General features: G+C 44.2%; 2 protein-coding genes across 6 annotated transcripts in view; one reads left to right on the top strand and one right to left on the bottom strand.

The window, feature by feature from the left end:
• FAM171A1 (family with sequence similarity 171 member A1) overlaps positions 1–17,410 on the bottom strand; it is a 128,853-nt gene that overhangs the window by 41,103 nt on the left and 70,340 nt on the right. For both annotated transcript variants that reach the window (XM_059659808.1, XM_059659817.1), the window contains exons 2-3: positions 9,552–9,779; positions 390–482 (exon numbers count right to left, since the gene is read on the bottom strand). In XM_059659808.1, coding sequence (XP_059515791.1) covers positions 390–482; positions 9,552–9,779 — 321 coding nt within the window. The remainder of the gene's footprint in view (positions 1–389; positions 483–9,551; positions 9,780–17,410) is intronic.
• Positions 1–17,410, top strand: part of MSANTD7 (Myb/SANT DNA binding domain containing 7) — a 501,345-nt gene that overhangs the window by 436,794 nt on the left and 47,141 nt on the right. The gene's annotated exons all lie outside the window — the stretch shown is intronic.

The following is a 17,410-nucleotide window of genomic DNA, read 5'->3' as shown; positions in this document are numbered from 1 at the left end:
TCATATATCCTATCCCAGCTTGAGGTGGACCATGTGGTCGGCTGGGGGCGCCCTCTCCCCACCATGGCCCAGGCAGGGTCCTGGCTCTGACCTCACGAGGTGAATACTCTGTCCCGTGGGGATGAGAGGGGTGTGGTCTGGACAGAGTGGTGGAGCCCCTTCTTATCTCTCAACATCTAGCAGCTGACCTACAGGAAACAAGATCACAGCCAATGGATAGTTTAACCAAAATTCAAATGTGTTGTGCACTGACAGGGACAGTGGATGGTGTGTCTCAGCTTTGGATAAATTCACTGCCATTACCACCTGACAATAAGCCGTCCCTCATAAGATTTTGAGAAGTCAGCCCCAAAGTTACTGTCAGTTCTCTTTTTAAATATTCAACATACCTTGGAATCCTGAGACTATTTGGACAACATCTTCATAAACCATTAGAGTAGCGGATCGTTCTGGAAGCAGGCCGAGGCTCAGCGAAGAAAACACTGCAGAAACAAAAATGGATGTAAGGGAATTCATTTACATCAAAATGCCCACTCTAATTTTTGTATTCTGATTTCAAATCAATCAACAATATTGATTTTTCGCACTATGACATAAAGATTTATTTTGTTTCTGCCCCTGGTTCCTGACATAGAGCTCCTAAATCCCCTGAATGCTGGGGCCAGTGGGAGCACCTTTTGTTCTAATGAGGTGACTTGAGGCGAGCTCCTGGATTGGTTGCCAGATAGATCAAGCCATGGTTAGAAACTTAGAATTTTCAGCCCCTTTCTTTACAATATCCTTTATGATAAACTGGAAAAGGTAAATTAAACGTTTCACTGAGTTCTGTGAGCCATTATAGCAAATTACTGGACCCGAGGGGGTGGTAACTGAAACCCCTGGTTTTAGCCAGTCAGTCAGAAGTGCAGGAGACAACCTAGGACTTCGGTCTGAAGTGGGGATGGTCTCATGGGACCGAGCCCTTAACCTGTGAGGTGAGTGCTACCTCCAGGTAGTTAATGTCAGACTGAATGGAACTGCAGGACATCCCATCAGTGTCCAGAGAGTTGAAGAATTGATTGGTTTGAGAAAAAACACCATTCATTTGGTGTCAGAAGTGTGAGAGAAAGGAAACACTTTTCCCTTTAAGTATGATTAGCAAGACTTCCGCCATGTCACAGGAGTACTACCATCACTTGTACAACAACAGTTTACCCTACAATAGTCAACTACTTCTTGTTCATTAAAATGTTTTAGTAAAACATCTGAACTTCATATAGAAATATATAAAAAGTTATAATGTACACACTATACAAACATAAAATATATAACACCAGATATTAACATTAGGAAAGCCCTCAAAAATATATGCTAAGGTTAATGTGTGCCTGATGGTAAAAGGGTATTTCACCCTATTCTGGGAACTAATAAGACGACAGAACTTATGTTAGTTTAAAATTAAGTACCTACTGGCACTTCCAATAAAAGATTCACAAAGCCTACAAGTTTTTGAGTAAAACATGAATTTAAGAGAATACAAATAAATCTATCTATCTATATATATAAAAGTCTAAGCGACTGTTATGACTGAACAACCAGAACGACTGGAATGACTGGTCACCAGTTGCTATGACACACACTGACCACCAGAGGGCAGACACTCAACGCAAGAGCTGCTCCCTGGTGGTCAGTGCACTCCCACAGCCAACCTCCCGTGGCTGACCAACCACCCATGGCCCCTCCTCCCAGCCGACTGGCCCCCATTGGCTCCTGGTGCTAAACCATTCATAGACGACCTGCTTCTGGGACAGGGTTTCGTATGTAGCAGAGAAGCTCCCGCGCTGCGACCTACTGAAAGTCAGCCTTTGACACAAGGGTTTGTCTCGCTCCTGTCCTCTCCCTTCCCTGGGGGGTACCCGCCTGCTGCGATGGCAGCACAGTGAGGGAAGGAGGAGGATGGGAGGCAGGGAACCACATGATGGTGGGGCGGCATCAGCATCTGTTCTTTCTGTGCCCAACTCGGCAACCGTTGCCTCCTCTCCCAACCCTGCTGGGATCTTCGGGCCTTGGGCTGGGATGGGGAACCAGGGGTGTGTGGTGGCAGACTCAGCCCCCTTCCCAGAGGGGCTGAGGGCTGGCTCCCTCCTTGGAGCCGGTAGACAACCTCTCGTGGTCCCTTCCCACTCCTGCCCCCCATGCACAAATTCGTGCACCAGGCCTCTGTTATCCTATATAATAAAAAGCTAATATGCAAATTGTCCCCTCGGGAGTTCGACCTACCAGGAGTTTGACAGCTTGCTATGACGTGTGCTGACCACCAGCGGGTGGTGCAGAATGAAGGAAGGCCCCAGCCAGGAGCCAGCAGCTGCGGGAAGGAAGGCCCCGATTGGCCCTAATCTCCAGCCAGGCCTAGGGACCCTACCCGTGCACAAATTTCGTGCACCGGGCCTCTAGTATAATAATTATCATCACTAACATTACTAAACCCTTCCTAACACATCAGACATTAGGAACCAGAAATATTATGTGCTGAGAATATTGACTACTTAGCATAACTGGCTCTTAGTAGGGCCAGAGGGAACCAGCTGGCTTGGATGTGATCCCATACAGAGTCCATTTATTTAGCTGCCACTGTGTACCAGGCCTAATGCTATCTGTGTGGAGCAGGTCAATGCTGGAGGCAGTGTGTGCCTTGAAGGGCTCCACAAGAGAAGGGAGCCAGGACACATAAAATAGCTGCATGACATGCAGAATGTGGCCAGTGCCATGAGGAAGCTAAGGTGCAATGAAGAACCGCCTACCTGTTCCTTAAAATATTAAATACAGAGTTACCAGCAATTCCATTTGTAGGTATATACCTTATCTATATATATAAAAGGCTAATATGCAAAATGTCCCCTCGGGAGTTTGACTGGGAGATCGGGAGTTCTATCACTTGCTATGATGTGTGCTGACCAACAGGGGGTGGCATGGAACAAAGGAAGGCCTCAGCTGGCAGCTGGCAGCAGGGGAAGGGAGGCCCCAGCCCAGCAGCCAGAAGGAAGGGCCCGGCCGGCAGCCAGAAGGCCCTGATCGGCCCTGATTGCTAGCCAGGCCTAGAGACCCTACCTGTGCATGAATTTTGTGCACTGGGCCTCTAGAGTGTGTGTACACACACACACACACACACACACACACACACTCAAGAGAATGGAGAATATATGTTCCCACAAAAGCCTGTATGTAAATGCCCATAGCAGCATTAGTCATAATAGCCAGAAAAGTAGAAACAACCCAATATCCATCAACCAATGAAAAGAAAAACAAAATGTGTTCTATATACACAATAGAATATTATTCACCCATAAAAAGAAATAAAGCAAGTACTGATTCAGGATATAGCATGAATGGACCTTGAAAACATGCTAAGTGAATGAAGCCAGACACAAAAGGCAATGTATTATAGGATTCCAGTTATCTGCAATGTCCATAGTGACAGAGAGATTAGTGGTTGCCAGGGGCTGGAGGAAGTAAGAAGTAGCAAGCCGATGCTAATAGGGATGGGTGTTTTTGAGGATGAAGAAAATATTCTGGGATTAGATAGTGGTGATGGTTATATCATCTTGTGAATTGCACACTTCAAAATGGTGAGTTTTATGTTCTATTAATGATATTCCAAATACAAAATAAATAAATAAATAAAAGAATCCTGGCTAAAAGAAGGCGAAGAGATTAGCCAAAGAACATATACTAGTATGCATAGCTCACAGACACAGACAACAGTGTGGTGGAGGCAGGGGGGTGGAGGCCGGGTGGGGGTGGGCAAAGGGGGGAATGGGTATATCTGCAATAGTGTCAGCAATAAAAAAAGAAGTAAAGGAAAAAAAGAAACCATCTCTGGGGTTCAAAATTGGGAGAAAACTCCACACCAGGTTTGGGGAGGGTGGATCAGGTGACGCCTGTGAGCCAGGGCTAATGGGAGGAACCCTAACGGTTAAATCTCACATCACTTCAAAGATAAACTTCACCTTCTTTAACTATGACCCTTCGCCTGGTGGGACAGGGTACCTAAGGGCCAGACTGTTTTGCCTGTAAGACACCACTCAGCTCACAGCAGGAGCAGGGGTTGCACCCCTGCCTCTCTAAGTGCAGCTGCCTGGACACTGTCTGCTCCATCAGAGAGCCTGAGAGCTCTGTGCCAACCTGAGGGGGACGCTGAGCTCTGAAACCACCTGTAATCAGTCTCTCCGATGTGTGTGACCAGCACAGCATGTTTTAAAAATGCTTCCAACCTAAATATGTGGTACTTCCTACAAGAGGCATCTGCTCTAGCAAACTGTTTCTCAAACCTTATTTTACATGGGAGAAAAAAATGAGTTCTTGTCCCAAGTTTGCTGTGTGGTGGCAGAGGCACCAGCAGGGGCTTCCTGGAGCAGGAGGGAAGGGACAAGGCACCTGGAAGGATGGAGTGCCCCAGTGGGAGGGAGGTGGCAGGGAGGCACTCAGATCTGCTGGTAGACAGCATTTTACCCACCACAGAAGAGATGCTGACTCATGTCTGGCGGTTCTTGTCACACTAAGTAGATGTGTGTTTTTTGATAAGCAGAGAGAAAGGAACATCTACCTGTACCTGGGAAAGGCAGGAGGACTTCCTGCAGCAGCAAATAGCCACACTGGGCATTAAAGGACAGAGACAAGCTTGCCCAGAGAACAATGTTAGACAAACACAGAGAGGGTAAAAATGTCAGATTCCTGCAGAGAATAACAAATTGCTCAAGGTGACTAGACCATGACATATGCACGGGAGAAGTGGTTATGGGAGGAGGGTCTGTGTTGTGTTTGGTTTGAACGTATCTAGAAGACACCAAAGGACTTTAGGTAGATGTATAACACTACACACACACACACACACACACACACACACACACACACACACACACCCACACATAATGCTCAGTAAAACAGAGGGTGGTGTGAAAAGGCAGACTGAACTAGTCAGAGGCCGCAGTAATAACCCTGGACCACTGCAAAAGGTCCACTGGGCAATCACTACGGAGATGAAAACAGTTAAGATGTGGAATGATAGTCCTTAGTTGATGACTTACATTTTTTACGGCTACATTTGTTTGCCAACTGGATTCCCCCTCCCCAGTCTATACCCACTTCCTTGAAAGAGAAGAAAGAAAAACATCTCCCAGGAACTAGTCAAGGATGAAGAAAGAAATCCATTCCAAACTCTTGTAAGTATGTGTATTCAAACTAAACCACGTGTGCACATGTAGTAAAGAAAGCATTTTTTTGTTTGTTTCAAATTTTCAACATACGAGGAGGGCACAAGTAGGTTTACAGTTGTAAGTATACAGAATAGAATTTATTCTTGTATTATTATTTATTCATTAATTATTGCACTATTTATTTGTATATTTTTCTTATTATTATTGTTAGTACTTAGTATCCTTACTTATGATTTATCTTTTAAATGATAGCTGGTAATTTAACCAATTTTTGCCCACCCTTGTATTTTAGAAGAGGCTCCCAACTTTTCTCTGTTCCTTGCCCAATTATCTGGAATACCAAAAGTGTTAGTGTTGGCCTTCAAAATTATGCATGACAATAACAGTTTGCTCTGCTTCTCACAATAGACCAGTCTAAATTTTATCCATGTTCTCTGTTAGAGTCTAGTTTAGAGAATCTCTCCTATGTTGACAAGGCAACCAGAGAAAAATAACCAAAGACTTGGTGAAAATTATTTAGTCTTACTAATTTAGGTTAGAAATGAGAAACATGGGCTCAGAAAGCCATGACGGGCTCACATGTGTGGGGGCCAGATGGGGAGGGGAGCAAGTGAGAACCTGGGTATCTTCATGCCTAGTCCAAAATTCTTACAATTATATTACAGTGTTCGCCTTATTTGACTCACTTAAAACAATGGACATTAGAGGAATGGCTGCTTTTTCTCAAATGATCATGCTAATAAAGTCAAAATGAATATATGTAATTACAATTGATTCTCATTATTTGTGTATCCCATATTTGTGAATGTGCTAAGGCACTTAAATTTGCAATTCCCAAGTCAATACATGTGCATGTACAGACCGGTGAAAGATTTGGGTCTCCTGATGTGCATGTTCCCAGCCCAGGTCAAACACGGCAACAATGCCTTATTGCTTTAGCTCTCATGCTGAAAGTGTCCTTTCTTGTGATCTATTCAGGGCCAATTTTTTTGCAATCTTGTGCTTTTTTTTGGCGATTTCACTGTTTAAAATAGCCCCCCGGTGTAGTGTTGAAGTGCTATCTAGGGTCCCTAAGGGCAGGAAGACTGTGATGAGCCTTATGAAGAAAATACACGCTAGACAAGCTTTGTTCAGGTATGAGTTTCAGTGCTGTTGGCTGTGAATTCACTGTTAGAGAACTGATAATATATGTTAAATGCAGTGTCTTTAAACAGAAACATACATAAAACAAGGTGACAGAGCAATCAGTTGATGAAAATGCTGAGATCAGAGGCCTGCAGGAGCCTAATCCTGCATTTCCCCTAGGAACAGTGCTCTCAGTGACCTGGCAGACTTGACCAATGTGAGTAACGAGAATTCACTGTGCTTTGTGCTGCTGCTCTTCCAGCGAAGGTGAAGTGTGGTGTCTGGACACTTTAAACTTCTCTGAGCAGTTTCTACTGTGAAGAGTGGGGGCGGTCAAACATGTCTTTAGATATAAACTAACAAAGCTCACGCTTCCTACTTGGTTGGCCTTTTCAGGGTTTTGTCCAGGCCCATTCCTCTCCACTCTTCAGGTGAGCTCCTGCTGTTGATTCTTACCACAAGACTGATAATGACCCCAAACTATACCTCTTTCTCCAAATCCCTTGAGCTCCAAACTCATTTTAAACTATAGGCCGAACACATTTAGCATTCCAGAGGCAGCTAAAATCCAACCTGCCCTAAGTTCAACATCAACTATGACCCCAACACTCATCCTTTCCTCCCTTCTCCCCTCCCTACCCACCTCCATCTGTCTTGCCCGAGTCCCAAGCTTGGGGAGAGGGATGCACACAGAAAGGAGGAGGAGGGCTTCTTTTCACCTACTCCATCAATTCACTTAACTTTGGGGAACCACAGTGTGGCAAGTCTCCCAACCCCATTACCCATCTATCTGCTCTCTCCCTGGCCAGAAACCCGAGATACAACTTACACTTATTCTAATTCGTCCTTCTGCTTACCTCTCTCCCATCCATTCCTCAAGGCTTTCTGGATTTTGACTGCTAAATGTTTCTCAGATTTTCCCCCCTTTTTTCTAAAATTTCCCTAAATGATATCCTCAGCTATATCTATCTCACTTTCTATAGCTCACAAAACAGTGGTCTCAAACTTTAGTGAAAACTTTTATCCATAAATAGAGGAGAGGTTGTTTGTTAAAATGTAAATTCCTGAATAACCTCCCCAATTGAATGGCTGAATCCTGGCATCTGTGTTTTTACAAGCATCTCCTGATGCTAATTATCTACTCGTCTTTAAGACTCAGCTCCCCTCTTGATCACACCGGGAGGTTTGATTAGCTCACCTACACTGGTTATCAGTCCTCCCCAGCACCCCTACATACATACCTGGCACACACACAAATCTATCCACATGTATCTCCTTAGGTGGAAATGCCACCTGTGGCTGACTTCACAACTAAATTATAAACTTCGTAGGAGCAGGTTCTGTGTCTCTGTCTGTCTTCTCAGTACCCAGGGCAGTGCCTGGCCCATAGCAGATACTTAATAAATGTAAAATGAACTACAGAGAACTTTGTGAGTAAGGGCAGACACCAGAATTTTAAAGACCAGAACAGCCACACTTAGCTGTAGCCTGTCCCCAGAGGCAGCAGGGGCCTTCATGGAGTGTGCCCAGGGTTCTGTGGCACAGAGATGAGCTCTAACACAGGTGTTTTGCCTGGCACTGTGTTGGGTGCTACATATTCATGGAGCACTTATGGTGTTTTAGGCATTGCAATCTAGTTTACATATCTTCACTACTTTTTAATCAGAATAACTCTATGAGGTGGTATTAGCTCCGTTTTTATAGAGATTGACATCAAAGCTAGAGGGGCTCAAGCACAGACTGGGATCAAGAACCCAGGTCAGTTGTTGTCCAAAACCCACGCTCCCCCACTACCCTGGCAGTATCTCTGCCAGCCCTCAGCCCATCCCTGTCGCTGACCTGATGGTGTGAACGTATGATGTGATCCACGCACTAGATGGAGCCTTAGGGGAAGGGACAGAAGAGGCCTAACTGCTGCTCCCCACCTACCCCATCCCAAGCTGAACCTGTGTCAGGTACCATTCTTGCCCCTTGTGGTGGACTGACTACTTTGAGGTGGCGAATGGTAAAGTGATATTGTGCTTTAAAGTAAGAAATATGTATTTGGTCAGAGCTTTTAAAAACCTTGGGATTTCCTAAGTGATGAGAGCTATAAAGATGTCTTTTGTTATTCATAATAAGTCCCTTTCAACCATGCTGAAGTTTATGTTAATATACTGATTTTTGGAAAGCCCCTTAGATAACCTAAGGATGGAAGCTGGTTGGCAGGGGAATCAAAACACATATGAGAAGGTTGGAACTTTCAGCCCTACCCCCTGACCTCCAGGGAAGGGAGGGGGCTGGAGGTTGAGTCATTCATTGCCAAAGATTTAATCCATCATGTCTATGTGCTGAAGCCTCCATAAGAACCCAAAAGGAGAGGGTTGGGGGGTCTCCAAGTTGGTGAACACATGGAGGTGTTGGGAGGGTTGCACCTGGAGAGCATGAAAGTTCTGTGCTCCTTCCACATCTCTTCCAGCTCACTGTTTCTTTGATAGCCTTTATAATAAACCAGAAATCGAGTAAGTGGACTGTTTCTCTGAGTTTTGTGAGCTACTCTAGTAAACCAGAGGTTATGGGAACCTCTGACCTACAGCCAGTCAGGTCAGATACAGCTGCAGAAGCACAGGTGATGACCTGGACTTTCAACTGGCATCTGAACTGGCGGGGGCAGTCTCATGGGACGAAAGCCTTAACCTGTGGGTAGGTAGTGTCAGAATTGAGTTCAATTGTAGGACACCCAGCTGGTCTCTGAGAATCTGAGAATTGCTCGATGTGTGGAAGAAATCCACATGTTTGGGGATCAGATGTGCCCGAGGTGAAGTAGAGTACTGAGGAGAGGAAACACACAGCCTTAGCAGGTAGGAAGGGGAAGAGAAGGACGTCTCGCCAGGACTCCCCTCATCGTTGGCCAGCTTTGCTCTGAGGCCCAGGAAGCAGAGCAATGACGCTCCATGAAAGCACTGCCCCACGCATCCGGCTGGTGACACTCAATGAGGCTCAGAATGGGGACCTGCAGAAGTGAGCAGACACTCTAAAGCTCTGACTCCGTGGTGAGTATAAAAAGATGGGGCTTCAACCGCCTTGATACCAGATCCCCCCTTTCTTCACATAAGGGGGCCACAAGGTAAAGCAGAGACTAAGCCAATATTTTCCCTTTTGTCTGACCTCCACTTTCGAAATTGTTTCTGTGTGTGACTCTATCACTGGCCTGACTGCAAACTCTGTTTCAGAGACAGGTTGAGAGCACCTTACCGGGTAATCGGATTGGCTTCCATGGGGCAGAGTTCGGCACATAGGCGTGCTTCGTGGCGGTGACGATCAACTGACTGCCCAGCTTATACTGGAACTTGATGAAGGCCACGCCATCTGGCCCCGAGGTACCAGAGGCGATGGAGACCTGGTTGGTGAAAATCTCGATGAGCGCCTCCGGGACAGGCTGGTGGGTGCTGGCGTCACTGATGTGGACCTTCAGTGTGACCTCTGGAAGAGAAAAAGGAACGCAGAACAAGAGCTGTTTATGAGGCCACTTCCACAGCGATTCTGCTGTCAGTGTGATGGGAGGTGGAAAGAGCTATGATAAGAAAATCAACATCTTCCTCCAAAATACAAATAATTTTAACCAAGGAAAATTTCCTTCTTAGAGATCCCTTTTTATTTTACATGATTTCCTATTTTGTTCAAGACCAATGACCCTCACCAACTGCTTTCTCTTCGCTCCTTCCTACTCACGCCAACAAATAATTGAGATAAAAATTCGATTCCTTATAGACATTGTGCAGCAAACACATTACTCTTTTATCCTCCCAGCATTGCCTGCAAACACAGCCTGAACAGGCTCAAGCTGCTACTGAAGGATATGAGCAACCCAGGATCACTGTGCTGGTAATCATGAAGACTAGACCCAAACATAGTCTAAAATATCATTAAAAGGGAGATCCACGAATGGGAGGAGAGAAGGTTAGAAGAAAAAAAAAAAGAAGGACATGTTTGAAAAGATAAATGAAGTTAAATCAATAATACAAGAAAAAAAATAAATGTGGGAAATGGACAATTCCAAATTAATGTTAACATATTAAAACAGAATGGATTATTTTCATTGCAAAAGATGTTTACTGAGCTGCTACTCTATGCCTAGAATTGTGAGTAATTGTGCAAACTACAGTGGTGAAGAAAAGTGAGTATATAGGCAAGCGCTATGCTTGGGGGACATTTGGTGCAGGCATGAAGGGGCCACTGATGGAACAGCATATGCAAAGGCTCAGAGGCAAGAAAAAGCATTGCTTCCTGAGAAACAAAAAGAGGGTCTGAAAGCTGGATGAAGAGTTCGAGGGGTCCATGATCCAATGAAAGATAAGATTAGAGAGGGGCCAGATCACTCAAGACTTTAGAAGTGATTTAAAAAGATCACTCTTTATCTCAAGGGCAATGGGAAGTCAGAAAGGTTTTAAACACGGAAGTGGAAATTAAACTTACGTTACAGAAACATCTGGCTCTGGGTGAAGGACAGACTAGGGAAGAGACAAGACTGAGGACTGAGCTTCAGTTAACAGGCCTCTGTAATAACCCAGGAAGAGATGACGGTGGACCAGACCCCAGCATCACAATGTCCTTCAATTAAAGGACTACATTCTGGAACAACCGGAAGTGATCCTGCTCCAGTCAACTTCTTTTTCTTAGGTGCTTGTATCCAGAGCTCTTCCACAACCGGGGCAACCACATCGAGAGGACTTTATTTTGCTTTGAGGACCTCTACCTTGGTAACTTGTCAACTATCTTATGATACTGAAGCAACCTTTTCATACTGCAAATTTCAGGTAGTCAATCATTTTCTCACCCATTTTTTTCACATACCGACTTAATACATTTCTGGACTAGATGACCATAAAAACAGTCAAAGAATTCTAGACCTAGGGACTATAGGTCTGTACCAAATAAATATCTCAAAACCTTTGTATAGGAAAAAATATTAAGTGCTACCAGAAACTGAACTCGGCTACTTCATACTATAGAAGGAGAAAACTAATGCTAAGAGAGTGATCAAACCAACATCATGACAATCAAGGATATGACATTACAAAACCCATTTAGTTAATTCCCTCCAATCTTATCGCTGTCACCTTAATGTAGATTTTCAAGATGTATCCTACACATGATTTCTTCTTTAATTCAGTCTTCCTTGTCCCCGGGTGGCATGTCAAGATATAACATATATTAACTCAGCTTTCATTAATATTCACATAGCCAAAGTCCTCTACAACAGGGCGGGTGGGAGGGTGGCTTATTGTAGGGCTGCACTGATGATTTATGTATTTTATGGTAATGCAACATTTGCTAACAATTGGGGTTACAAGATTTCTGCCCTCTCTTCACTGTTTGCTGGGATGGCAAAAGCAGCTGAGATGTGGAAAAAGCTAAAGGACTCTGAATAAACACAGAAAGAAAAGTTTTACTGAAATAAATGTCCTCTAGTCTACCACTTGAATTTTTTCTAATACAGGAAGCCTAGTTTATGTTCTGCAACTGTATACTTTGAAATGTGGTAGGCAGACAAACATGAGCAAAGCAAGGACGATAGGCTAGGTACAGAAGGCCACCAGGGCGGAAAGCCCCAGGGGCCTAGAAACAGACAAAACTGGGAAAACAAGGACCTCTCCCCCAGGGTAACCTTTCCTTCCCTAGAATATTGCTGGGCATGTGGCTAAGACCCCCCTGACCTTTCATATTGGTAGTCATGCGGTTCGGACCCTCCCTGACCTTTCCTTCCCTGGCATGTCGCTAGTCATGTGGTAGACCCCCTTAGAGGAGGAACAAGGGGTTGAAGAGTGGCCTGATGTGATGCCCATGCACGACTACTCCCTTAAGCATTAACCCTTAGATAACATTTGGCTTCAGTTGTGTTTCAGCTCCAAGCCCAGGAAAACAACAAAACCAGTCAAGTGACACCATGGCTGACAGCAGGACTAGCTGCATTGATTAATGACCCCCCCCCCCCCAAACACACACACACTGGCATCGACCAATCAGTGGAAACTATGACCATGAAAGGACACACCTGGAAAGCTAATTAATATTCTATTGAGATCCTCCCCTGGGACCCCCCCTAAAATCTCTACCCCTAAAAACCCTTAGGATGGAAGATCCATCATGCTCTCTCCCTCCCAGCACACTCCTGCCTTTTCCCTTTCTCTGCCCCACCCCACCCCCAGGGGGCTACCTTTACCTTCCTCTCTTTCTCCTAAGCTCCAAGAGCCCTTCTTTTGCCTCTGTAACTTGTTTCCTGAACCCAATTCTTCTACAGCTCACTTCTACCTCTGTGACTTTTAAAATAAACTTTTGCTTATAGTTTGGGCTTGGCTCTGAATTCTTTCCTGGTCAGAACTCAAGAACTGAGGTTGCTGAACCAAGATCTAGACTGATCCCATTGGTCTAACACCTAGGGTTGTTTTCACTGCCACCAACAGAAAGAGATTATTTAGCTACTTCTTTTGTTGTGACATGACTTGGAAAAAAATGTCAATATAACTAGGAATTATTACAGACACTGAGATATCTTTTTGTTGTTTTGCCATTTGCTTTATTCATATGGTAGTATATCATGAACAGTCCTCCAGATCAACTGTGCTAGATCTAGTTTATTTTTCAAAAATAGATTTTATTTTTCAGACTTTTAGGTTCACAGCAATAGTGAGCAGAAGTTTTAGAAATTTCCCATTGGCATATCATTTTTTCTAGAGTAGCACTTAGAATTAGATTATCTGTTTAACAACAAATAAAATCACTCATACCACGGGAGTAACCTTATGGCTAGGTGGGTGAGTCACTATTTATTAACATTACTCTCATTTTGCAAATAAAAGGGAAAGCCTATAAAAGGCCCCAGGCCTAAATATGCATTAAGATGTCCTATGTTCCTCTGCTGGTGAGTGGGCTGGGGCACCTGATTACTAAATTGAAGCTGGAACATCATTCTTTTACTCTTTATACTGCACATCTATCACCAAGGTCTGCTGATTTTAATTCCAAAATATATGTCTCAGAGCAGGCCTCTCTTTCCCGTCCATGTTAACAATGCCTTATTTCAGGCCCTTGCCATCAGTCATCCAGACTGCCACTCAGCCTCTTTACAAAAACTGCCACTGTCCTTAGACTTGACCCTTAAAATCCCACTGAAGCCAGAGGGAGCTATAGGAAATACAGATGTGACCACTTCCTGTCCTGCTTCAAATCACTGGTGCCCAACAAGATGTGACTGAGGGCCAGATGTGGCTAGCTGCCTATTTTTGTAAGGTCCGTGAGGTAAAAATGGTTTTTATATTTAAACTAGAGGCCTGGTGCATGAAATTTGTGCACAGGTAGGGTCGCTAAGCCTGGGCAGCAATCAGGGCTGATCAGGTTCCCTGCCTCTTGGCCTCCCTGCATCCTCCTTCCCCTTGCTCCCTCAGTGCCCTGCTGCCGCTGCTGGTCGCCAGCCATGTTCCGAACCACCCCCTCGTGGTCAGCACACGTCATAGCGAGCGACTGAACTCCTGGTTTCCCAGTCGAACTCCCGAGGGGACAATTTGCATATTAGCCTTTTATGTACTTTTTAAAAAAAATCTATTTTTTTTTTTTATTGATTTCAGAGAGGAAGGGAGAAGGAGAGAGAGAGAGAAACATCAATGATGAGAGATAATGCCTCCTGCATGCCCCCACTGGGGATCAAGCCTGAAACCCAGGCATGTGCCCTTGGCCAGAATCGAACCTTGGACCCTTCAATCCTCAGGCTGACACTCTATCCACTGAGCCAAGCCGGCCAGGGCGTAGATAACTTTTTTAAAAAGCAAAAGAATAATAGTTCATGAGAATTATCTGGAATTCAAATTTTAGTGTCTATAAATAAAGTTTTATTGAAACACACGCACACCTAGTTATTTACACACTGCCTAAGCCTGTTTTTGCATTGCAATGGTGGTAGTCAGAAGTTTTGACGGAGACCACATGGCTACAAAGCCTGAACTATTTATTTTTGGCCCTTAAAAAAAAATCTGCCAACTCCTGCCCTATGGGATACTTTTATGGGGGTAAGGGGGATACATTTCAAGGTAGCCCAGGTCATCCACAATCAGGCCCCACCTGATCCCTCATACTACCCACAGGCCCCCAGACACTGTCCCACACTTTCCCCTTCCCTCTCTTCCACTTCTCATCTCTGTAGGAAATGCCTTTTTACAACTTTACCTTCATGTTGCTGATTCCTATTCATCTTTTAAAAGTCCTAGTTTTTTTTTTTAAATTTATTTTTATTTATTTAAATATATTTTATTGATTTTTTACAGAGAGAAGGGGAGAGAGATAGAGTTAGAAACATTGATGAGAGAGAAACATCCAACAGCTGCCTCCTGCACATCTCCCACTGGGGATGTGCCCGCAACCCAGGTACATGCCCTTGACCGGAATCGAACCTGGGACCTTTCAGTCCGCAGGCCAACACTCCATCCACTGAGCCAAACCGGTTTTGGCGAAAAGTCCTAGTTAAGTTTTATTTGAGAAACTGCTCCGGACTCACCAAACCCTCCCCAAACTGGGTGAGAGGCCCCTCCTCTCTCTCCCCATGCAGTCTACACTGACACTGTCCTTCCCCTATTTGCATTTCTGTCAGCATTCTTTGTAGGCTGACTATGTGGGCTGACAGTGTGATCAGACCCTGACCCTGAGGAGCTTTCAGCTTTAGATATTAAATGGATACCAAGTGCAATTTAAAAATGGGAGAAGTGCCTCACAGGAACACTGGGCACCACAGGAGAGCATAATGGAGGGGTGGTCAGGGAAGGCCTTGTGAGGAGGTGTCACTGAAGCTCAGGCCTGAAGGATACACAGGACTCAGCCTGACAAAGAGGCACAGGCAGAGATGCAAATGCTGAGGTAAGAATGGCCTGGTGGCGCTCCTGCCTGAAGATGGGTGGTCCACACCACACACTGGCCACTGCTGCAGAGTATCTGGTGTGCTCTGTGGGTCCCTCAGGAATAAAGGTTCTCATTTTTTAAAATTAATTTTTATGGCCGTAAGGCCTAGCCTGGTACCTAGAGCCAGCAGGTATCAATAAAAGTGTGTCAAATTAATGAATGCCAGAGTGAAAATAACCGTCTCCTAATACTGCACTGTCCAATATGGAAAACACTGGCCACAGAAGTTTAAGTTTACATTAATTAAAATAAATGACATCAGAAGTGGAGCTCCTCGGCCACAGGAGCACTTTTCCAGTGCTCAGCAGCCGCGTGTGGCGGTGGCTCCACATGGGACAGCACAGACAGATTTCTCTCACCGCAGGAGTCCTATTGGACACTCAGATCATGTATTACAAAGTCTCAGCTCAGGATCTGAGAAAGGAAAACCAGAGTATCAGAACAGTTCAAAGAGCTCCCAAGGATCTGAGCATGATCCTTGGGAGCCCTCAAGGATTTGACCTTCACTTGAAGTCCTTGCAGTGACTAAACAGGCTCTATGCGATCTCTACCGCCAACCAAATAGCTCTGTCCTCATTTCTTATTCCTCCCTTTTACAGGAATTGAAATGACTGTTTCCTTGTTTGCACAGGCCATCTATCCATGCAGCTCGCTCCCTCACTTTTTCCAATTGCTGCTTAAATGTCACCCCCTGATTGAGGCCTACCTACACTAATTTTACTATGGAAATTTTAGAACCTAGCTAAAAGTAGAGTGAACAGTATAAGGAAACCCTCTGGACTGATAAACAAATTTCACATACCAATTTTCTACCCTTTTTGCTTAAGCTATTCTCCCTACTCGATTTTCCTCGCTCCGACCCTCCTACTTCCTCCCTTTTTTTTTTCCTGGAACATTTTGAAGCAAATCCTAGATATTATATTCAGCCACATTATTTCTCCATAAATATTTCAGTTGGTAACAGATAAAGACTTAAAAAAAAATACCCAAAATGACATTATCATACCCAATACATACAACAACCTCTTTATATCATCTCATACTCAACACGCATTTGATTTTCTCTGATTATCTAAAAACAAATTTTTACAATTCTGACCATCCCATCTAAAATGTCGATCCAGCCCCACCCTGCACTGCTGATATTATCCTGCTCTACTTTTTCTATTCTGCATGACACATCAATTCTGGCATGACTGTAAGTTATGTCTTTATTAACTGTCTGACTACCAGAATGTAAGCTTTGAGAGAGCTCTTTTGTCTCTTTTTTCTTCTTTATTTATGAATCCCAAGCACACAGAACAGTATCTGGCACACAGTAGGCACTCAATGTATGTGTTGAATGATTCACTAAAACTAACAGGCATTTCTGGATATCATCTGGTATGTGACCCAAGTATCCCTGGGGGTTTTGTGGTTGGTGGTGTTCCATTTGCTTCTTATACATTATTGTCTTAAATTGATACTATCAAAATTTATTTGAAAAGCAATAATCTATTCAGATAACTAATCAATTAGAATTAATAAGAAAATCGTTACTGATCAGCTACTGTATGCTTAGTATGACAGGAAGTACTGTGGGAGATTAAAAAAAGAAGAAAAAATATGGCTCCTGTTTTAAGGAGTTTACAGTTGTTGGTTTTGTTTGTTTGTTTGTTTTTTGGAAGGGGTGTCGGTAGGGATAAGTTAGGCCCAACCCATGTGCCAGAGAACAAAAAGGATGAAACTGGGTAAGACAGAGCTTAAAAAACATAGCTAAGAAGAGACTAACGAGGCCTGGAGTTTATTAACAAAAACAAATACAAAGAAAGAAAGTAAAAATATCTGAAAGTATCCTAGAGGTAGAGGTTAGGGGTGATATTAAAAGATGTAAACAGGGTACCCATGAGCCATTCTGCCAAAGTGGAATGGCCACTGGCTATACAGGTTCATACCGTGTGGCTATGGGCCCTAACTATGGCTTCCTGAGTTCACTGGGTGAAGCTGTGGCTGGAAGGATGGGTAGCATGGGAAGACGAGTCTTGGTGGACAATCCAGCATCTTCTGATCGCCTTCTTCTATTTGAGTATGTTCCCCACATAAAACATTTGGCCTAAGGCAGAAGCTAGAAACTTATCTTCCCAGACTCTGTGGTAGCTAGGAAGCAGGAATGGACTTTGGTTCTGCTA

The sequence above is a fragment of the Myotis daubentonii genome, chromosome 1 (genome assembly GCF_963259705.1).
Source record: "Myotis daubentonii chromosome 1, mMyoDau2.1, whole genome shotgun sequence".
Taxonomy (NCBI): domain Eukaryota; kingdom Metazoa; phylum Chordata; class Mammalia; order Chiroptera; family Vespertilionidae; genus Myotis; species Myotis daubentonii.
Note: the sequence above shows the minus strand (reverse complement) of the source record. Positions and strands in the feature narration are given on the sequence as shown.